The sequence below is a fragment of the Brachyhypopomus gauderio genome, chromosome 19 (genome assembly GCF_052324685.1).
Source record: "Brachyhypopomus gauderio isolate BG-103 chromosome 19, BGAUD_0.2, whole genome shotgun sequence".
NCBI lineage: Eukaryota > Metazoa > Chordata > Actinopteri > Gymnotiformes > Hypopomidae > Brachyhypopomus > Brachyhypopomus gauderio.
In genome coordinates, this window is record NC_135229.1 from 3,618,389 (window position 1) to 3,642,044 (window position 23,656).

Below are 23,656 nucleotides of genomic sequence, written 5' to 3' on the forward strand. Positions count from 1 at the left end.
GCAGCGCGGTTGGCCGACGCGCCAGGTGCAGCGCGACTGGTCTCTCCCCTCGGTGGGCTGTAGGGCATCCCTCCTTCTCTTCTCGACCGCCCCTTGGAGCCAGCAGTGGGGTCTTCTCCCTCTGTCTCCATCGCCTCACTGCCCCGGCTCCAGCTCATGGGCTGCTCCGGGCTGCCACTCCGCGAGTAGTCCATCTCTTCTCCCTCGGAGCGATCGGAGGATGGGCCCGCCTCAGGAGTCCACCTCCCCTTCACCGTCCCGGCAGACAGCTCCGAGGGGGGAGGGTTCTCCTCTTCATCCTCAGTGTAGGAGCCCTCTTCCTCGGGGTATGCGGAGCACTCCGACGGAGGGTACTCCTCCTCGTCGTACTCCTGCTCCTCGCCTTCCTCCACGGGACCTACGGGCGGAGGGATGTAGTCCTCTTCCTCGGACTCCTCCTCCTCCTCTTCCCCGTAGTCGACGGTGGACACGTCGTCTAGCGACGGCGGGTAGTCCTCTCCCTCTCCACCGTAGTCCACCGTGGAGGCGTCGTACAACGACGGAGGTTAGGCCTCCTCCTCTCCCTCTTCACCCTCCCCGTAGTATATGGTGGGGGCGGAACAAACTGAGAGAGCCTGGTCTTCCTCTTCCTCCTCGCCCTCTGATTCCTCCCCCTCGAACTCGCTCTCAGAGGTCTTCTCCGTGGAGCAGAGTTCGAGGGAGCCTACCCTCAGGGGCGAGAGGTCTCTGGTGGAAGAGGGGTGGCGCTCCTTCCAAAACCGCATCGCGGTCTTGCGAAAATATTCCGCCAACTCCTCAGTCCTGGCTTCCCGAGCCCGAAGCAGCATAACCGCACATAACGGGTCCTGCTGCATCGCTTCGAGGGTGACGGGGGCTCCGCGGTGCTGTGCAGGGGAAGAGGCGTGACGTCGCTTACTGGGCTTCTTGCCCTTCTTTGGCCGGGTGGTGTATCCTGGCATGGTGTCTCTGGTCGGCTCGTCGTTCTGTAACGGTGGCCGGCGGCAGACGGAAGAGACACGGATCCGCTGGTTGACTCACGGTTACGTTTATTGTAAATAAAGATTGCGCAATAGCGCACGAGAAACATTCAGCACACAAACACGACGTGCAGAACATAGACAACGACGAGCACAAGACACTGCGCGAACGCATATTAAATAGACAGACCACACCAACCCCACGTGATGACGAGACGAGCCACAGGTGAGACGGATAATGACAAGACGCACCCGCACCCACGGAGGTACACAGACGCAGACGAATAGACGCAGACAACGTTAACACACGCCCCAAAGGAAGGGTTCGGGGACCGTAGCGTGACACTAGTATTACACCACAGACACAGGATTAGTTATTCTGTATCTAATCAGTGCTGTCATGGCTTAAAGCTTCACCAACATATAATTTCACCATTTAATTACTTCATTAAAACACAAATGTACATGCTAACATACCTGTGAGTGCATCAGTGACTGTGAGGTGAACAAGAACCTGTACATCTCCAACAGAGCACCAGTACCACTCTTCTTCAGTCCAGTCATATTCACCTTGAAGGAACTTGTCCCATCATCGCTGGTCAACACTGCTGAATTCTGGGATATGTAAGTCCTCCCCACTGTGTAGCAGCTCCAGTCTGTAGATCTGCACGACTGCTTCTGTTTATTCTGATATGCAGCACTGTAGAGACACTGGACACTGACGCTGCTCCCCTCCTCTCCACTCACTCTGCTCCCCAACACAGACACCGCAGGAGCTGAACAAACACATATAAATACAGCAGTGTAAACATGTCCTCCGTCATAAGAAACATCTGATAGAAGCCTTACAAACATTCAGAGTCTATATCTAATACAGAGGGATTTCTTACCTGCACTAACTGTCAGATACAAGTAATCCATTTCATCTGGTTCATATTCATCACCCATTTCAGCAGCACACCAGTACCATCCAGAGTAATCGGTGTTCAGTCTGTTCAGTTCCACAGTGAACATATTGTGGGTTGGATGATCAATAACTGATGTGCTTCCATGTATGTTTGCATAAGCCACTATGGTGCAAGATGACCAATCCTTCCCTTTGCACCAGTATTTCTTGTTTGATTTATAGGATTCATCATAAAAACTTGGAATAGTGACAGAATCTCCACTTTTTACAGCAACGTGCTTCAGCGTCCTCATACACTCTACTGCAGATACACACACACAGATTAGATTGAACTTTATTAATCCCAGAGGGAAAGTCAGTTATTGGAGCAACACAGTTACAAAGAGAGCAAGAACAATATAAAAGTATCAGAAGTAATGAATATATGATATAGATAGGTTAAATAGAATAAAAATATTAAATATAACAGTATGAAAGTAATAGATGTCTAAATTACACGAGATTGATGTGCAAGGTAGTGGCATGAGTATTATGCCGTAATAGTGCAGTAAGTACAAGTGTTTTAACTAAGCGCATTGACTGAGCTCACTGAGTGACTGAGTTTCCATGTGTGTTTGTTTTGGCTACTATTCTGCAAGAGGACCAAAAAGTGTCCCTGACACCAGAATTTGTTGTTTGATTTATAGGATTCATCATAAAAACATGGAATAGTGACAGAATCTCCACTTTTTTACAGCAACGTGCTTCAGCGTCCTCATGCACTCTGAGTCTGCAGACACACACACACACACACACACACGCACACACACACACACACACACACACACACACTTTGCTTTACAAAGGTCACTGTCTGTATCTCGGTATATAAACAGGTAGGATTTATGGCCAATGTTAAAGTGAAGATCAGTTCAGAGATGTCTGGAGCCGCACTGCACTCTGGAATAGGTCAGCTAATAAAGGACCAGTTACACCCATGAAACTGAAGACCTGATTTTACCTGAGATACAGAGGAGAAACACAAAGAGAACGACAGAATCCATGAGAGAGTAACAGCACTTGAAAGACTTCCTGCAGGGCCAAATGACACACACTTCCTGCATGGGGGGAGAGACACTTGGTCTGTGTCATGTGCTTGTTTGTCTCACATTTTTACATCTCTCTTTTCTGCTTATTCATTAATGAAGACACTAAAAGCAAAGTGATTAAAGACAATAAAGAACTACCTGAAAAGTACCTGACAACCCATCACACTGTTGCAACTGGAGGTAGCAATGCCTCACTTTTCTTTCTGTTCACATGTACTGCAAATGCTAAAGCACGTTTATGATATGCTGCTCAAAATAAGTTGAATTTGGAATTAAAATTTGGCATGCAAAATTTTCACAATCATTGTGCAGTACAACAAATCGGTGTGATATTTTGGAGTTTTTTTTACTGAGAAAACTGTTGCACCCAGAGGTGATAGAGCAACACATAGCAACACCTTTTATAGTCGCTATGGCAGTGTGAGGAATATGTTTTGCCTCTTACACACACATGCACACACACATTACTTGTCTGCTGTCCGGTCACTGTGGGTTGTGGTTTCTAGATTCTCAGACGGTGTCACTGCAGAACACAGTAGAACAAAGAAAAACACACAGTGATACTGTGGTGTGCAAACAAAATGTCTAAAACTTCATGAGGTTCTAAATGTCATGAAATGTTTTCTCATTGTGAGCAAATGAAATATTGTTTACAGTGAGTCCCCACTTAACGACGGGTCTGGTTAACGATGGACCAGAGTTACGATCGAGGAGCAGTGGCAGCACAGTGGGGTGTTGTGGAGTGTTGTGTATGATAAGCTGAGGCAGCACAGCCTCCACCGCAGCCCATCTCGGCAACGTGATCGCTCTTTCTCATGCTGTATGCACGCACGAGAACATTGTTAGTTTTTTTCTATACTGTATTTACGATCAAAGCGTATCTAAATATAGGGTCACGCTTAACGACAAAAATTGCTTCACAACGGACTTTTCAGTCTCTAACCCCGTTGTTAAGCGGGGACTCACTGTATTAAACTGTTGACAGTAACACCAAATACAGAATTCTGTCTGTGCTCCTGTAGTCATAGTTATGAACCTGAAAAAATGAACACAAATGTGTTTTTATTGTACTTTATACATGATTATCAGTGTTTGTTGTACATGAAGTAGTCTCTAAGAGGCTCGTGGTCTGTCAGGTGCCACTCACAGTATGAGAAAGCAACACCTGTATATTTGACTATCGCTGAGTGGTTGATCTGATACCAGGTTTTTTTCCACTGTTGTCAGATTTAAAATAAGTAATCTGATTTAAAAGTTATGAAAGGGCCTTTGAAACCCATTCTGGCATCAGTGAGAACATTTTCAGTAATTACAGTGGTTGTTATGTCTGATCTCCACCGAGGTGGACATTCCAGGTTCAAAATGTAAAAGTCCTCACCAAGATTTTGCTTCTTGGATTGTGTTGATTCCACTAATTGTACCTGGCTTGCACTAATTAGAAATTCCAGCAAGCTAGAGTAAAATCCTGGGAAGGAGTTTTACTTTCTGAACCTGGAGTGTCCACCTCTGGTTCTTCATACTGAGAATGCTGCATTCAGGACTCCACCACATGACATGTGATGGTGACGGAGGGGGATGTGACTGCGGTGAGATTTTTCATTCTCCACCAATAACAAACACAGTGGTGAGCAAAACACAAGAAAATAAGACTCTGGAAACATGCATTATCCTACTGGATGTAAAAACTGAAAACATTACTGTCCCATAACCCAGAAATTTGAGAAGATCATTCTCTATTGGTTTGAGAATGTTTCATGGTCTGTCCAGGGTGTCTAGACCCAGAAATGGGCTACAGGAGTGAAAACAGGAACTTTAATACAATGCAATACAATAATGTACAACTTAATACAAGGGGATATAGCGGAATTATCTAAATGCAGTTAGACCTGGAATGAACAGCTGAAAGCGGTTGAAGATTCATTTCTTGGTACAAACTTTGTACAAAAGATTTCATCACAATTTAAGAAGCCAACAGAATAGAACACAATCTTATGGCCACAAGATTATCGCCAATCTTAGGCCACAACCGTACATCAGCGGTTCAGTTGCGTAAAATGCAGAACTCCACATCTCTGAAACATAAAAAAACCATCAATGAATCACAATGGGCCAAACTGCTGAGACATCCACAACACATCACTTCCTGTGAATCTCATCTTGAGTCAAAAAATAAATTCAGCCCTATCTAAGTTCGATTATCTTTGTTCAAGTTTGTTTTTCTACATTTTTATACATTTTAAAGCCAGGTGTGTGAGCTGTAACACTGAGTAGCGGCCGAAGCAACTTCTTTGCTCCTGTCTGCGTCATTAGAAAAGTTACTTCCACAGGACTCCATGTAAAAGTGAACAAAAATAACTGTTTATTACAGGATGATGAAAAACAAAGGCAAAACTTTCAAAACTATGATAGAAAAATGTACAGTAACATTATACCCTAACGCAAACATGGTAAGAAAACTGTGTTGCTACGAGCATCCTATGCAGCTCACTCTACTAACATGTCTAAACATGTCCCGACACATTCCCGTTTTTCCTTAAAGGGACAGTACACTTATTAACACGTTAAGCAGCAATACATATATTTACATATAAAACTTATTATTAATGTTTTGGCTCCTACACCAGGGACAAGGCAGCAGGAGGAATTGGGATGGAACACACACTCAGATGAAGCACTTGGATATCTGACACTCACTTTCCCTCAACAGATATGAAGCTAATACAGTTTTTTAAAATAAAGAATCAGAGTTTTGTAAAGAGTCAGATATCCAATACAATTACAAAGCTTAGACCATAATGTTTAATTAGACAGAAGTCAGCATAGCCTGGAGAAACAAAGTTTTGCTTCTTAAGAACCTGATGCATTCTCTTCAGCAAGATCTCACATAATAATAATTTGGGTTTGTTGCACTCACGTGGGTTTGGTATTGTCAGACATTCCAGTGTCTCTCGCGTTACAACCTAAAGAATCATGGGAATATGAATATTATGTTTTGCTTTAACCCCCTCAGAACTCAGAATAAAACAGAACCATATCTGTTCCTGCACTGTTTCTATCAGGGATATTGAGTAATTTCAGTCATTACATAAATGCCTCATATAATAATAATATAATAATAATAAGTTAAACTTATATAGTACCTTTACAAATCCCAAGGTCGCTTTACAAATACAAAGCAAATTAAACAGAGGTCGAAGTAGGTGCGGGGGAAAAATGAAGGGAAAAAGATGAGTTTTCAATAAAGTTTTAAACTGAGGGAGAGAAGAAGTAGAGTGAAGAGAGGAGGGGAGAGAGTTCCAGAGCAAAGGGGCCGCGACACTAAAGGACCGACCACCCATAGAGCTGAGCCTGATCCTAGGGAGCACCAAAAGGCCTGCTTCCAAAGACCTAAGGTTACGAGAAGGCTTATAGGGTTTTATGAGGTCGAGTAAGTATTTAGGAGCCAGGCCATGAAGTGCCTTGAATGTGAGGAGTAGAACTTTGTAGTATATACGTGAGGTATTGGGCAGCCAATGAAGTCTCTTAAGAACAGGAGTAATGTGCTCAGATTTTTTAGTGTAAGTGAGAATCCGAGCTGCAGAATTCTGCACTATTTGTAGTAGTCTAAGTGACTTAGCAGGGAGTCCATATAGCAGTGAATTACAGTAGTCTAGGCGGTACATGCAGGCAGGCTCACAGCTAGCAACATTAGCCGGTGAATTGCCGGCTAACCAAAGGTTAGAGATGGCACCGTAGAGCAAGCAAAGCTATGGCAGTAGTTCAGAACAGATGTCCAGAATAGACAAAATCAAGAGGAGTCCTATAGTAAAGCAGCCCGACAAAAAGAAAATCAAAATAGAAGAAGATCCAGCAAGAAGCGGCAGCAAACAAGCGCACAGCGTAACTCTCGACCGGAACCGGAAAAAGAAAAAAAGAATATAAGGAGAGCAGACAGGATTCAGTCATGTGTTCCTCAAGGAACATTCACTTCTCCTCCACCTGCGATATCACAGGAGTGATCCACAGCTTTATGATACCAAAACAACATCAAAAAACAACGTAAAGGGTGTGTATTCAGTAGATGAGCAAACATTCCTGACTGCAGCTAGACTGTAATGGAATGGTGTGTTTTAAAGACACACCAACGATGCTGTGGAATTCCTCTTTGATGTCTATAACTGGATTATGCCCAGGAAGCACCACAAAACTGGGCACTAGTCAATTTAATGCCAGACATACTTTTCGGACAGACTGACAGTAGCTTTGCAGACAGATTCCGCATCTCCTACACTATAAAGAAAACTTCCACTTGTGACGGGCAGGGTGTGCGAACCAAAAGGAAGCGATCACGCCAAGTCTCAGGGAAAAAGGATGGTTTAATAGAAAGTGTGCAAACCTAAAACCCGTGCAATAGATCCAAATTAAGGATATAATGACCAGCGGTCAACTGGTACAAAGACAAGACATATATAGGCAAACAAACGACCCTCAGGTGAGACGGATCACGGGCTCCGCCCGCCTGAGGGACGCACATGACATCACCAAACAACGACAACAACAGCCGCTGTGGACAGAGGCGGCCGGTAGGGGGCCACCTCACCGTGACACCACTAGCAAAAAACGAAAAGCGATGTATAACAATCTGGAGAGAATTGAGGGCTGATCTGCGATGTGTAATATTTGAAATGTGATGCTTAATAATGTTATTGATGTAAGTAATGGATTGTGCTGAAAAACGATAACGTTCATTAAAAAATAATCCTCCAAATCCAAATGATCCTTGAGGAAAGGACACGTCATGATGACGTGTTTGTAACTCGGGTTCAGGTCCAAGTTAACCTGCCAGCGAGCAGGTTAGCTTCAGAGCATAAGTTGCTATAGTAACTGACTCAGGTTCTCTCTAAGATCGGTTTCTGGAACCTTGAGTTTCCGTGAATTCTGAGTTAACTTACCTGGTTTTATCGCTTAACCCGCTTCTTGGAATACCCCCCTGGTTTAGTCCTCTGCCTCTGGTTATTAGTTACACCTGTGTCTAGTTCCTCATTAGTCTTGTGAATACACATCCTGTGTTCCTTACTGGTCATTGTCCATATCTCTGTCTTACAGCCTCCGTGATATTTAGTTTGTTTTTGTAAGCCTGTTTGTTATGTTTTGTTCACTATGTCTCTGTATGTTATACATGTTGGCAAATTGACCCTGGACCATTCTAATTACTATGATAATGGACTTGCCCTTAATAAATTACATTCTTCTCAGTGAATCACTGTAATCACATCCTTGTAGCCTTTTCCTGTGTCCAAACTGCTCGTTGTAAATAGTATTTTCACATTCTGTGTTTTAGGAACAACTGTAGAATCAAGTGTGACATATAAATAGCAAATTGATGATGACACAGGAAGCTTTGTGCTACCTTGTCAAATGAGAAATGTGATGAAAGTTGTGTTTAAAATAAGTCAAGGAAAAAGTGAACATGGCCGTTGTAGCAAAAGTTATCGAATGTAACAGAAAAAAATCATTTAACTTAATCAATTACAGCTCAATAATACTGATGGTACCTGGAGTGGTCTGTGTCATCATCTTTCTGATACTGGTTATCTTGTTAATAAGATTCTCCGACGGTGTCACTGCAGAACACCAACAGCAAATTAGAGTAAAACCCACATGTGATACTGAGGTGTGAGAAGCTTCATGAGGTCTTTAAAGCTCTGAGAGAAAGTGAAGTTTGAAAGATTTTTCCCATTTTAAGATCAGTATGTGTTGGTGTACAGGAGTGGTCTCTCTGATGCTGGTTCTCACTGCCAGGTGTCTCTGTCAGTATGAGGAAAGATTAAGCAGCTTGATGCATGAAATCTCAAATCAACACAGTAGCATCAACACTGTGTGATTATGGTCACAACACATAATTCATTAAGACACAACGGAGCACACAAACATACCTGTGAGTGCATTAGTGACTGTGAGGTGAACAGGAACCTGTACATCTCCAACAGAGCACCAGTACCAGCCAGCATCACTCTTCTTCAGTCCAGTCATCACCACATTGAAGGATCTTATCCCTTCCCTGATCCACACTGCTGAATTCTGGGATGTGTAAGTCCTCCCCACTATGTAGCAGCTCCAGTCTGTAGATCTGCACCACTGCTTCTGTTTATTCTGATATGCAGCACTGTAGAGACACTGGACACTGACGCTGCTCCCCTCCTCTCCACTCACTCTGCTCCCCAACACAGACACCGCAGGAGCTGAACAAACACATATAAATCCAGCAGTGTAAACATGTCCTCCATCATAAGAAACATCTGATAGAAGCCTTACAAACAGTCAGCAAGTCTATATCTAATACAGAGAGATTTCTTACCTGCACTAACTGTCAGATACAAATAATCCTTATCATCCAGTACAGATAGATCTCCAATTTCAGCAGCACACCAGTACCATCCAGAGTGATCAGTGTTCAGTCTGTTCAGTTCCACAGTAAACATATTGTGGGTTGGGTGATCAATAACTGATGTGCTTCCATGTGTGTTTGTATAAGATACTATGGTGCAAGAGGACCAAAAATGTCCATGACACCAGAATTTGTTGTTTGATTTATAGGATTCATCATAAAAACATGGAATAGTGACAGAATCTCCACTTTTTACAACAACGTGCTTCAGTGTCCTCATGTTCTCTGAGTCTGCACACACACACACACACACACACAGACACACAGACACACAGCTTTACAAAGATCACTGTCTGCATCTCAGTACTGAGCAGGTAGGATGTATGTCCAATGTTAGAGTCAAAATCAGTTCAGAGATGTTTGGAGCCACACTGCACTCTGAAATAGGTCAGCTAATAAAAGACCAGTTACACCCATGAAACTGAGACCACACAGGTGGTTCATAGGAGTGAACCAGCGCTGATCTTACCTGAGATACAGAGGAGAAACACAAAAAGAATTACAGAATCCATGAGAGAGTAACAGCACATGTAACAGTTCCTGCAGGTTACAAATGACAAACACACTTCCTGCATCAGACACTTGGTATCTTCCTGCATCAGACACATTAGATCCTCTCTTTTTTACACTATATATATATATATATATATATATATATATATATATATATATATATATATATATATATATATATATAGCTGTGGCCTCTATAAAGTGAGAGACCAACTACACTACCCCATAGTTTATATCTAGAGCAAAGGGGAGCACACATGCTTATATTGATCTTCAGAAAGGTGTGAATTGTGGCTTCACTACTGGATGGCTGAGCTCTCTTCAGAGTTTGAAGGAGTCTGGCATCTTTTTCTATGCAAACATGTCTTGTACTGAGTGTTATTAACAGTTAATAACTGTAATTGCTGAAAGACAATTTCGTTTATTGTCATTACACATAGAAATAGTTGGTCAGAACATAAAAGCAGTTGGTTTTGATTATTATATAATCTATGTAATATATTATGTATATGTATATATATATGTATATATATGTAGTATATAAATGCTGATTATTTTTTTCCAGAAACACTTTCCATCTTTCTCAATGTGGTACCTGAAAAACTCACAGAATTATTGTAATAGTGGAGGTGGCTTTATAATCACTCTGCATTCAAACAAAATATAAAAGACAAAATACTCTGCATTTAGTTCTTGTCTGCTATAAAAAAATATATATTTTAAGCATTTGGTAAATTATTGGTTGTTTATTGTATAAATCACTTTCAACATGGTAATAGCCGGACTTGCTTTTATCTATGAATACATAATGCATGCATGTTTCAATCAGTACTGGTAGAACTGGGAGTATCAGTACATGTTCAGCTCATCAGCCTTTCACAGCAGGTGTGTGTTACTCCTCTCTCCTCCTCTCAGTACTGGCCGTGTCATTCACTTTCTCTAATGTAGGAGATGACTCTTTAATGTGCACTATCACACCTCTTCTGTAATGTTTAACATCACCACGTGTGATGTGACAGATTAAATGCACAACAGTATAAGAAAGTGAAGAGATTGTGTTTGACAAAAGTAGCACCACAAATAAGGTCACTGATTCTTGTCCTTCTATTTGCAGTTTCAGAAAGGTTTTGAAGTTGTCAATTTTCAATATTATATTTACTTACTATGTTTCTCTTACTAGGAAAAGTGTTGCACGCAGAAGTGATAGAGCGACAGCTGTTGTCTGGTCCAGTGCTGCACATTGCCGCTACACGAGCGTCTCTGGTTGATAGCGAATCCGTCACTGCGTTCCCTACCGTGTGTGTACGCTACGAGCTTCACCTTGCATCCACAGTGTGTGCGCTACGAGCTTTACCTTGCATCTACAGTGTGTGCGCTACGAGCTTTACCTTGCATTACTTGCTGTGTATGCGCTACGAGTGTTACTGGTTGCCATGGATAATAAACCACCTTCTGTCCAACCCACGTCTCCGGCTGCCTCTGTCCTGACGCCCCCGGCGTCACAGAATGTGTAGCCTGGAGCAGCCGGAGGCGAGGGCGCCTCTGCTATAGAGATGTTGGCCCATCAAGGCATCATCCTGGGCAGACAACAGCAGGAGCTCTGCTCCGTGGTGAATACCCTGACGACCTGCATCCAGGCTCTGACGGTACAGGCATCTGTGCGCCCTCCGACGCCAAGAACGCCGATTCCTCCACCCGAGCCCTACAACGGGGATCCGGAGCGCTGTGAGGGCTTCCTGGTCCATTGCCAGCTCTATTTCACCAGCATGCCCCACCTGGAGGAGAAGGAGAAAGTCGGCTTCATGGTGAACAGGTTGCAGAGCAAGGCACTGGACTGGGGAGCAGCCCAGATCAGCGCGGAGAAGCCCTGTACCCGCAGCTACGACCAGTTCGTTCGCGAGCTGCGGGCGGTCTTCAACCACCCCAGCCGCGGAAGGGTCTGCGGCCAGAGCCTGTTACAGCTACGGCAGGGAAGCCGAAGCGCCGCAGACTACGCCCTGGAGTTCCGGACCCTGGCCGCCAGGACTGGTTGGGGAGAAGCGGCTCAAACAGACGTCTTCCTGGCAGGGTTGAAGCCCGACCTGAGGGCGGAGTTGAGCTGTCGGCCCGAGGGACAGGACCTGAATCAGATGGTGCACCTGGCCATAACCATGGACAGGTTGCTGCAGGAGCGAGGCAGAGGAGCGGCGCTTCCTCCTACCCCGCAGGCTCCCGTGCACACACCGCCCCGTGAGACCACAACCGCCGAGCCCATGGAGATGGGTGCTGCCACCCCCCCCCCCCCTCACTCGTACCGCTGGCCCGAGGAGGGGGCGAGCTAGGGTAAGTATCACTCTGATGGGTAATCTTTTAACGTGGGAGGCGTCAGTGTCTTACGGGGCGATGTCCTTATCTGTGTTTGCATTAGTGGATACGGGAACCTCGGGGAACCTGACGCGGAGGAGCGTCGCTGAGCAGCTGAGGGTGCCCCTGATCCAACTCGAGGAGCCGAGACGCGTGCACGCACTGGACGGGCGACCTGTGGGCGGGGGTTTTATTTCTCACCGCACTGCACCAGTCACCATACACGTTCAGGGCCGAAGGGAACAGATCAGTTTTTTTGTACTCCCTTCCACACGCTATTCCATCACATTAGGTCTCCCATGGTTTAAACTCCACAACCCCGTCATCGACTGGTCCACGGGTAAGCTGCTGAAGTGGGTAGCACCCCTACAGGGCACCCGGTCTCCCTCCCGTGTGTTTGCGCAATCCACCAGCGTTGAGAGCCCTAACATCAGCGCCACCCCAGTCATTCCCGCTCCGTACCGTGATCTAGCAGAGGTGTTCAGCGCTGCCAAGGCCACCCAGTTACCACCCCACCGACCCTGGGACTGTCACATCACCCTCAGGGCAGGTACTACGCCACCGCGCGGTCGAGTCTATCCACTTTCTCAGGAAGAGGAGCGGGTCATGGCTCAGTATGTTAAGGAGGCTCTCGCTCAGGGCTATATTACTCCCTCCACCTCTCCCGCCTCAGCCAGCGTCTTCTTCGTAAAGAAGAAAGACGGTGGGCTGAGGCCATGCGTAGATTACCGAGGGCTCAATTCCCTCTTAGTGAACTTTGCCTCCCCGTTGCCTCTAGTGCCGTCGGCGCTGGAGCAGTTAAGGAAGGCTAAAGTCTTCACTAAACTAGATCTGCGCAGCGCCTACAACCTTATTCGCGTACGCGAAGGTGATGAATGGAAGACGGCGTTTAGTACCTTTACGGGGCACTACGAGTATCGCGTCTTGCCTTATGGCTTGGCGTCTGCTCCGTCGTTCTTCCAGGCGTTCATTAATGAGGTCTTAAGGGAGTTTTTGAATAGATGCGTTGTCGCTTACATCACGGTAATTACATTACATTACATTACATTCTGATCTATTCTCCCTCCTACGACCAACATGTGCGTGATGTACGGGCAGTTCTGGGCACGCTCTTGCGCAATCGGTTGTATTGCAAGCTCGAGAAGTGCGAGTTCCATCTCAGTGAGATGAACTTCCTAGGCTACACCATTAGGCCAGGCTCCGTGCACATGCAGCACAGGAAGGTGGAGGCGGTCGTGAAATGGACGCAGCCTCACACACGGCGCGAGCTGCAGAGATTTCTGGGCTTCGCGAATTTCTACAGGCGGTTCATTCGCGCATATAGTCAGATCGCAGAGCCCCTTACTGACATGCTGAGAGGGGGAAGAGTTAAGCTTCACTGGACAGAGAGATCTACGAGAGCGTTCAACCAGCTGAAGCAAGCGTTTGTCGATGCGCCGGTTCTGCACCAACCGGATCCTAACCGTCCCTTTATAGTGGAGGTAGACGCGTCGAACGTGGGAGTAGGCGCGGTGCTGTCACAGCGACCGAAGAAGCATAGCTCTCTCCGTCCCATAGCCTTCTACTCGAAGAAGCTCACCGCCGCCGAGCGTAACTACGGGTGGGAGACCGTGAGTTGTTGGCAATGCGCAAGGCGTTCGGTGAGTGGAGACACTGGCTGGAGGGAGCTAAGCATCCATTCACCGTGCTTACTGACCACAAAAACCTGGAATATATCAGGACCACGAAACGGATGAACGCCCGTCAAGCCAGGTGGTCTCTGTATTTCTCTCGTTTCAAGTTCCAGGTGACGTACCGGCCAGGAGAGAAGAACCAGCGTGCGGATGCGCTATCTAGGTCCTTTCCTGGCAGTACGGAGTCGACGAGCGAGGAGCCGGTGCTTACGCCTGAGTGCGTCGTGGGAGCCTTGGAGTGGAAGATCGATCAGGAGATCGAGGCAGCGAACCCGCATCCAGGTTGCCCGCCGCACCGTGAGTACGTTCCCCCCGCGCACCGTAGTGCCCTCATCAGCTGGACTCATACATCAGTGGGGACGGGGCACCCAGGGGTGTCGAAAATGGCTCAGTTGTTGGGGGCTCACTACTGGTGGCCGGGGCTGCACCGGGACATACTGCAGCAGGTGGCGTCCTGCGCGGTGTGTGCGCGGTGCAAGGTGCCACACACTCCTCCTGCGGGTAAGCTCCTCCCTCTCCCTGCACCCAAGCAACCATGGACGCACATTGCTCTGGACTTCGTCACGGACCTCCCCCCGTCCGAGGAGAACACGGTCATCATGGTGGTGATAGATCGGTTCTCGAAGATGGTTTGCTTCCTTCCCCTGCGGGGCCTGCCCACCGCTTGGGAGACTGCGGATCTCTTGTTTCGGCACATATTCCGGCAGTTCGGTTTGCCTGAGGATATCGTGTCGGACAGGGGACCGCAGTTCACCTCGCGTGTGTGGCGGGAGTTCCTGTCCAAGCTCAACATCACGGTTAGCCTAACCTCTGGTTACCAACCGCAGGCTAACGGACAGGTGGAGCGAGCGAACCAGGAGGTGGGAAAGTTCCTGCGCGCGTACTGCAGCGAGCACGCGGACACATGGTGCGCCCTTCTGCCCTGGGCCGAGTACGCACAGAACTCCCTCACTTATTCCAGCATGGGGATGACACCGTTCGAGTGCGTGCTTGGTCGCCAGCCGCCGCTCTATCCTTGGAACGCCGCATCCTCAGACCAGCCCATCGTCGAGGAGTGGTGCAAGAGGAGCGAGCAGGTGTGGGAGGACACCCATCAGCGGCTGAGGGAGGCGATCCGGCGATTCAAGAGGAAAGCCGACCGTCGGAGGGGAGAGGCCCCATCTTATCATGTAGGGGATAAGGTGTGGGTCTCCACTGAAGATGGACGCCTGGGCAGGAGAGGTAAACTGGGGGAGAGATATGCCGGCCCGTATGTCATCTTGAGGCGGCTTAACCCAGTTACTTATCGCATCAGTCTGCCCGAAGACAGACGTGTGTCGCGTGCATTTCATGTGTCCGCTCTCAAGCCATACAGAGCAGGTGCATTGGAGGAGGCCTCGACGTCACGGCCGCCCTCGCCGCAGCAGTTGTCGGATGGACCCTCGTACCTCGTGGAGAGGTTACTGGACTCGAGGCGCAGAAAAGGTGGCTTACAGTACCTGGTGGACTGGGTCGGATACGGACCGGAGGAGCGCTCCTGGATACCGGCCTCTCAAGTGGTAGGCCCCTCCCTTATCGCCGACTTCCACAGGGAACATCCAGACCGGCCAGCTCCGCGGCGACGGGGAAGACCGCGTGGGAGTCGACGGGAGGGGTCCTTGGGGGAGGGCTCTGTCACGGTGAGGGGGCCGGGTCGCCACCAGAGGGCGCGCAACCCAGCCAGCAGCCGATCCCAGCACACACCCCTGCGCACGCAGCCACTCCCACAGTCGCAATCACCATCATACTGAGCACCTGTTTCTTGTTTACTTTGCACTTCTTAAGCCCGCAGGTCGTCTGGTCCAGTGCTGCACATTGCCGCTACACGAGCGTCTCTGGTTGATAGCGAATCCGTCACTGCGTTCCCTACCGTGTGTGTACGCTACGAGCTTCACCTTGCATCCACAGTGTGTGCGCTACGAGCTTTACCTTGCATCTACAGTGTGTGCGCTACGAGCTTTACCTTGCATTACTTGCTGTGTATGCGCTACGAGTGTTACTGGTTGCCATGGATAATAAACCACCTTCTGTCCAACCCACGTCTCCGGCTGCCTCTGTCCCGACGCCCCCGGCGTCACAGGTGGACATTTAGATGAATAAAAATAATTCAGTTACATACAACACAAAATATGGTATTAAATCAAGAAAGTACATATAGATTCTAATAAAATACCAGACTCATTCCACCCAAAAGCACCACAGAGCTCCACAGGAGGCCATTCCTACCTGTGGCCATTAAACTCTTCAACTCCTCACTTCATGTGTAACTAAAATGTATATGTGCAATAGCAACTTATATACAGTATATAGTTTTAATACGTGCAATAACACAGATCACTTCACCACTGCATTTGCCACTTTAGTCTTACTTTGCCACTTTACTTTATTCTTACTATATGTATATTGTCGCGTCCATGAAGAAAGGAGTCTGACGAGAGGAGCTCATTCTCAACCGCAAATGCTTTCTTTATTTACAATACACCCTCAGTTCACCACACCCTCTGCTCGTGCTGACAGCCACCTCACTCAGCCACATTCATATCACGGTAATGGTGTCAATTTCTACCTATCAGACACTTCAGCACCCCCGAGCGTGCATCCTATGTCCCCATAACTTTCAAAACAGAATACATCAATTAACACATTAACAGTAATGTTAATAACTACTCCACACATTACCCAGCATCCTCTCTGATGAGGGCAGGGCCTGTCAGTCCGCATACATTGCACCGTCACAATATACATGTGTATATATAGATTTATAGACATATTTAACTTATATTTTATTGGATGTATGCAATCTGGCAACTGTAACATCTGCAATTTCCCCTCGGGGATCAAATAATTATTCTGATTCTGATATCACAGTGAAACAGGGATGTGTCGTGTTTAAGAGTTATTGCTCTAACTTGGTGAAAACCAGTGTTGCGAATAACGCCGTTAAAAATAAAGGCGTAAGGTAACGGCGTCATTTTGTCAGTAACGGAATAATATAATTAATTACTTTTCCTGTCGTTACAACGCCGTTGACGTTACTGGTCATTAAAAGCGGTGCGTTGCTATATATCGATATACTAATGCGAGCGGACTGCTGCCCAGGCTAGTGAGGAGTAACAGATCCTGATTGGTCAGTTCTCCAACACCCGTTTAACTTAACAAGTCAGTAAGCGATTGGCTAAGGCAGCATGATGATAGCCAATCAGAGCCAGTGTTTTTAAACGTGCGCCGAAGCACGCGAGTGACACAACACAAACGAAGAAGAGGCCGGAAGAGCGTCAGGTGCAAGCCGAAGAAAATTTTGCATTTTCAAGGCGATATAAACATTATTTAAGAAAATATTTGATTTATTTAATTAAGAATATAGGTTTAATTGTTAAGTTTACTTCTGTTGTGAACAAACCAGTTGTCTCAGGTGGAGAGAATTTAATTTAATTTCATAGATGCAAATGCACTTTATATAGTGTAACTGTTTAGCTTTTTTTTTTTTTTTTTTACAAAGATTTGGGATTTTAAAGGATTTTATCCTGCACTGGTCTGTGGATGTGCAATAAATATCAAAAGTTAAACAACTTTCTGATCTACTCATTTCAACTGACTGTGAAAACTGCTTAAAAAAACGTAATTAATTGGCATATAACCTTTTTTTAACTGTAACGCAAATAGTTACTTTCCCTGGTAACGAGTTACTTTTATTATAGAGTAACTCAGTTACTTTTTTGAACAAGTAGTGAGTAACTATAAATAATTACTTTTTTTAAGTAACGTTCCCAACACTGGTGAAAACACAAACAACCCCCCTCTCACACACAAGCACGTACCTGAATAAAATATGAAGATTTTATTATCTTACCCAAAATTAAAGTTTTTATATCATTTTAAATATAAAAAAATTTATTAACAAAAATAACAGTGCCATAGAATTCATTTATTGAGTATTTTTAACTTGTTTTCTGATATTTACATACAAGGTATGTGACTTTGGTAGGACGATAAATGCCCAGGTTCTTGTTTTATTTTTAAGCATTCTTTTCAATAAATGTTTTGGTGAATATATTACTTGAAAGAAATCAATAATACTTATCTTATTCACTTGTAAAACTACGGCTGATTTGTTATTCAGACAGGACAATCTTTTCTGTGATTGGTGGGTTGCAATGCCAGGAGGCTGCCACAAGAGGGAGGCTACGAGTTTGGGATCTAATCAGTGTTCGTTGGCCTGATGATCCAGAGATGGGCACTCAAATGAGCGACTCGAGACGAAGTCGCGCTTAAAGCCTGGTTCACACTACACGACTTTTCAGTCGTCAGGTTTTTGTGCCGTCCGCACTACATGACTGGTCGTGCTGTAATCGCGAGTCTTTCAGTTGTTGTGGCTTTCACACTACATGACTGATCGGCGACGCGGGCTCACGAATTACACGACTGGGGAATCGCCGACTCATCTGGCTGCCGTCCAAAAACGCGAGAACACGAAAATGAAACTCTCGCGAGAACCAGCAACACCACGTAGAAGAGAAAAAAAACAATGTACATGTACTCCACATTTTCGTTATTATTATTTTTTTTACCGTTTAAACACTCCATAGTCCCAAGTGAACATAAATATAATCAATCGCACTATTTCTCCAGTGCTGTCACAATAACTTAAACACAGTGTTGTAGTAAAGTTGTAAGAAAGGTGAGGATTTTGTGTGTTTGCTGGGTTACTGTTTTGAAAGTATTCTTGAAAGTTTTTTACATTCTTCAAAGATATCTTCAGCAGTGCCGCGGTTCTCTTTCCGCGTTCCCATTGGCTGTAGCTAGACGCTGCTGCCGACTCTCAGTCGCCGACTGCTAGATATTAAACATGCTAGATATCTGCCAGTCGTCTGCGACCAGTCGGCGACGGCTCGGCGAGCGTCTTTCAGCGTCTTTCAGCAGTTCACACTACACGACTGAGCGAGCGACGAGTGATCGCCGATTCGCCTCCGACCACAGTTTTTGTTGGCGATCAGTCGGCGACTGAAAAACCAGCCTAAAATCGTGTAGTGTGAACCAGGCTTTAGTCGCCTACAACAAAAAGACTTCAGACTTGACTTGAAACTCGTCCATAATGACTCTCGACTCGACTTGGACTCGTCCAATATGACTCGTGGACAATAAAAGTCACTCCGTTATCCAGGAACCGTGTGCAAGTTATAGAAAAATGCTTTCTTTGTGTGTTCATTTTGGCATTATTCCTTACGTTTGATTCTGTAATTTGGGACACAGCCCCCTTTTCTCGTGACGTATCACAACATCGGTTATCGGGAGCGGGAAATCAGAGAGAAGCATTCAATGTGAAGAAACGTGGTTGCCATGACTACGGCTGGAGTACGCCTTAGGCTACAGGATTTTAAATCCTTGGACAAAACCGAAGGAACAACATGTGAAGAATGTGGGAAACAAATTAAAGACACTGAATCACCACATCAAACTTTATAAGGCACCCGAAAATACTCCCGGATAGGTTTGCGTAGTTTACGTTAGACACTTAGCCGTCAGTACAGCATGGTAGCCCCAATTAGCGTAGTAGCCACTTGGGAACAAACATCAAACAACCATCAACTTTTAGAGTTTATTGAGTATAATTAAGCATAACCGTTGCGGAACGAAAAAGAGCAATCCATTCTATACAGTTTTGAGAATACAAAATTAGGGATGATTAAATGGTATTCTGAGTAAATCAGTCCCAAAACATATAGAGTCGCAGTACAATAACTAGCAAAACAGATGGGAGTGTGACCACAACATGAACAGAAAATCAAGTACATTTCAGTGGTTAATAAAGCATGTTTTGACATGAAGAACATGGTTAATGATTCATTCACTTACTCACACTTGCTAAAGCTGAAGATTTCCCACGAGGGGACGACTGCATGAACTCACACCACTTGCATTGGACCGACCTCTGTGTAAGTGGTTAAACTTTCAACATGCACATGTCAGTGCATTGTGGTCCAGGCCATTTTTGACACTCTGATACCGCCATGTCTTACTTGTGAAGCACAGAGCTGTAGATCACCCCGTCATCTGTGGTTGTGGGAGAGAGCTGAACAATGGGGCAGTTTTAGAGGTCTGGTACATGGTGAACCACGGACTCCTACCATCCAGGATTCTCTTTGGTTACAGACTGTATCACCAGCAAAAGTTTGATAAGAACACTGAAACCGAATATAAGCTAGACACCCATTTACAGTTACAACAGGTTGAACTATTCTCATAAACAGTTACTGATGTCAACCAGCCAGCCAGTGCTCCCTTGTCTTTGGCTCAGGACAGTGAATTAATGGGTGTGTTCATGACAACAGGCCTGACTGCATGTTTAGCAGCATACTTACAGTTTCACGTTTGGGAACTATGGATACAGAGCTGTAGATGACATCTGTATGAAGCTGGACAGGTGAAGACTGTGGAAACAAAGCTACTCAGTAATGATCCTTGAATGAGTATTGTGCTGTTTGTATTCGTTGAGTCACAATGTATCAAACTGCTAAGATTGCTGACTTGCATCACTTGCAGCTTATCTTCAAAAATAATACAACACTAATAACCATAGAACACCATACTAATATCAAACACAACACTAATATCCACCAAACAAATTAATAATAATACCAAACACTACACTAATATTCATCAAACACAATAATAACTAAACAAAACACTAATAATCAACAAATACAGCACTAATACCAATCAAACACAATACTAACTGTGTCAGCAGTGTTGCTGCTCCCACGTAGGTTTTCCTCTGAGGAAAATTGTTATGAGTTTGTATGTCAGCAGATACAGTTTTCACATCATGAAATAAGATGTTTATTTGTGATAATACATAGGATAGCAATACAAGCATACAAAAGTTACAGCACTATAAGCCTTTGTTAAAATGTATCAGTTTTATTAACACTAATATAGTTACTGGCATTAACTTTAATCTTTTCAAAAGTGCCAGTATAACAGAAGATGGAGCCGCCTGCTTACTGCGTGTCTGTCTGTGTTTCAGAATGCAGGTTAGAATGACCAGAATAACCAGCAGCCCCAGTCCCACCGCCACTGGGAGCCAAACAGTCATGATGGTCCCATACCTGCAGTGTGCAGACCCAGTGTGGTTATATTAATTATACGTACGTGTTTTATAGTCACTAACCCAGTGTGGTTATGTGAGTTATACGTATGTGTTTTATAATCACTAACCCAGTATGGTTATATTAGTTGTACGTACATGTTTTATAGTCATGAAACCAGTGTGAGGAATATGTTTTCCACCATATACAGAACACACACACAACCCACACACATACACACACAGACACACACACACACACACACACACACGCATATTACTTGGCTGTTGTCCAGTCATTGTTGGTAGTGTTTTTTAGATTCTCTGATGGTGTCACTGCAGAACACAGAATGACACCACATGTGATACTGAGGTGTGAAAAGCTTCATGATAAAGTGAAAGATGTAAAATTGTTGCCATTATAAGATAAATATTAGTTCTGGTACCTGGAGTGGTGTGTGGATTAACATCTCTGATGCTGGTTTTCTTATTGTCAGGTGTCTTTGTCACAGCTGTTGTCACTATGAGGACAGAAAAAACAACCTTTCAGACACATTCTGGTATCAGTGAGAACATTTTCCAGTAAGATGTGCTCTGGTTGCTCCCTCTGTTCTCCATATTGAGAATGCTGCATTCAGGACACAACAGAGCCCAAACATGAAAGAGTTAAACTGACTCACTTCTACTCTTTTACACTGGGACAAAATCTAGTATCACACCACAGACACAGGGTTAGTTATTCTGTCTCTAGTCAGTGCTGTCATGTTTTAAATGTTCATCGACAATTTACTTATTTCATTAAAACACAAATGTACATGCAAACATACCTGTGAGTGCATCAGTGACTGTGAGGTGAACAGGAACCTGTACATCTCCAACAGAGCACCAGTACCAGCCAGCATCATTCTTCTTCAGTCCAGTCATCTCCACCGTGAAGGATCCTATCCATTCCCTGATCCAAACTACTGAATTCTGGGATGTGTAAGTCCTCCCCACTTTGTAGCAGCTCCAGTCTGTAGATCTGCACCACTGCTTCTGTTTATTCTGATATGCAGCACTGTAGAGACACTGGACACTGACGCTGCTCCCCTCCTCTCCACTCACTCTGCTCCCCAACACAGACACCGCAGGAGCTGAACAAACACATATAAATACAGCAGTGTAAACATGTCCTCCACCATAAGAAACATCTGATAGAAGCCTTACAAACAGTCAGCAAGTCTATATTTAATACAGAGAGATTTCTTACCTGCACTAACTGTCAGATACAAATAATCCTTATCATCCAGTACAGATTGATCTCCAATTTCAGCAGCACACCAGTACCATCCAGAGTGATCAGTGTTCAGTCTGTTCAGTTCCACAGTGAACATATTGTGGGTTGGATGATCAATAACTGATGTGCTTCCATATGTGTTTGCATAAGATACTATGGTACAAGAGGACCAAGAGTATCCATGACACCAGTATTTCTTGTTTAACTTATAGGATTTATTATAAAAACATGGAATAGTGACAGACTCTCCACTTTTTACAGCAACGTGCTTCAGCGTCCTCATGCTCTCTGAATCTGCAGATAAACACACACACACGCACACACACACTGCTTTACAAATATCACTGTCTGTATCTCAGTACTGAGCAGAAAGGGTTTATGTCCAATTTTAAAGTGAAGATCAGTTCAGAAATGTCTGGAGCCACACTGCACTCTGAAATAGGTCAGCTAATAAAGGACCAGTTACAACCATTAAACTGAAGACCACACAGGTGGTTCATAGGACTGAACCAGCACTGATCTCACCTGAGATGCAGAGGAGAAACACGAAGAGAACAACAGAATCCATGAAAGAGTAACAGCACATGTAACAGTTGCTGAAGGGCACAAATGACCAAATGACACACTTCCTGCATCGGGGGAGAGACACTTGGTCTGAATCATGTGCTTGTTTTTCATTTTTACATCTCTCTCTTCTGCTTATTCACTAATGAAGAGTGATTAAGGACAATAAAGAAGGAAAAATAATAATTTATAAAGTGTGGGTCCTAATTCTAAACGAATTTGGGTTTTATTAATAAGGAGAACATTATTTTTTGTCATTATTTCCTCTATCTATACATAATGTATATAAGATATATATATATATATATATATATCAGTGGGGAACCGTCAGGGCCCTCTACGCCCTCTCAGAGGGCCTAAAATATTCTTAAAATATAAATATATATAATTTATCCAATTTTTTAATCTACTTACAGTTTGACAATCGACATCTAAACAATTACAGAAATATAAGCAAATAAATTATTCAACCATGTCTATTCAATCTGTGTTTGAAGGTGAGGGGTTAAGTGGAAGCCTGTGAGCCTGTGTCTCCCCCTATCAGGACTGTGATGCCCGCTGTTCGTTTACAGAGGGCCTGGCAGTGATAATTCAGCACAATACCAGTTTCGAATAACAGTAAAATTGACCAATCATATCTTCCCTCTTAGTGGGCGGGCTTAACTGTATGATCATTTCCGCCCGCTGTGGCGACGCTAGATGACATTAGCATACCACCGCTAGCTAGTTTCGATTCTGTCCTTTGATGCCCTCATGCGCGTTGTTTACATATTCCGCTCCCGAGGA

General features: G+C 44.9%; 2 protein-coding genes and 1 long non-coding RNA gene across 3 annotated transcripts in view; 1 reads left to right on the top strand and 2 right to left on the bottom strand.

Moving 5' to 3' along the window:
- The window catches only part of LOC143483343 (polymeric immunoglobulin receptor-like), a 119,452-nt gene that overhangs the window by 39,715 nt on the left and 56,081 nt on the right, over positions 1 to 23,656 (top strand). The gene's annotated exons all lie outside the window — the stretch shown is intronic.
- On the bottom strand, positions 8,481 to 22,874 carry LOC143483316 (polymeric immunoglobulin receptor-like). The gene is made up of 6 exons (XM_076982158.1): positions 22,832 to 22,874; positions 22,280 to 22,633; positions 21,868 to 22,163; positions 15,555 to 15,576; positions 8,888 to 9,193; positions 8,481 to 8,575 (listed from the first exon to the last, which is right to left on the bottom strand). Exons 1-6 carry the CDS (start codon positions 22,872 to 22,874, stop codon positions 8,481 to 8,483), a joined length of 1,116 nt encoding a protein of 371 aa, XP_076838273.1.
- On the bottom strand, positions 19,683 to 21,485 carry LOC143482998 (uncharacterized). The gene is made up of 6 exons (XR_013122356.1): positions 21,477 to 21,485; positions 21,312 to 21,366; positions 20,949 to 21,052; positions 20,681 to 20,718; positions 20,306 to 20,374; positions 19,683 to 20,016 (listed from the first exon to the last, which is right to left on the bottom strand). It is a non-coding gene; the product is annotated as an uncharacterized LOC143482998 (long non-coding RNA).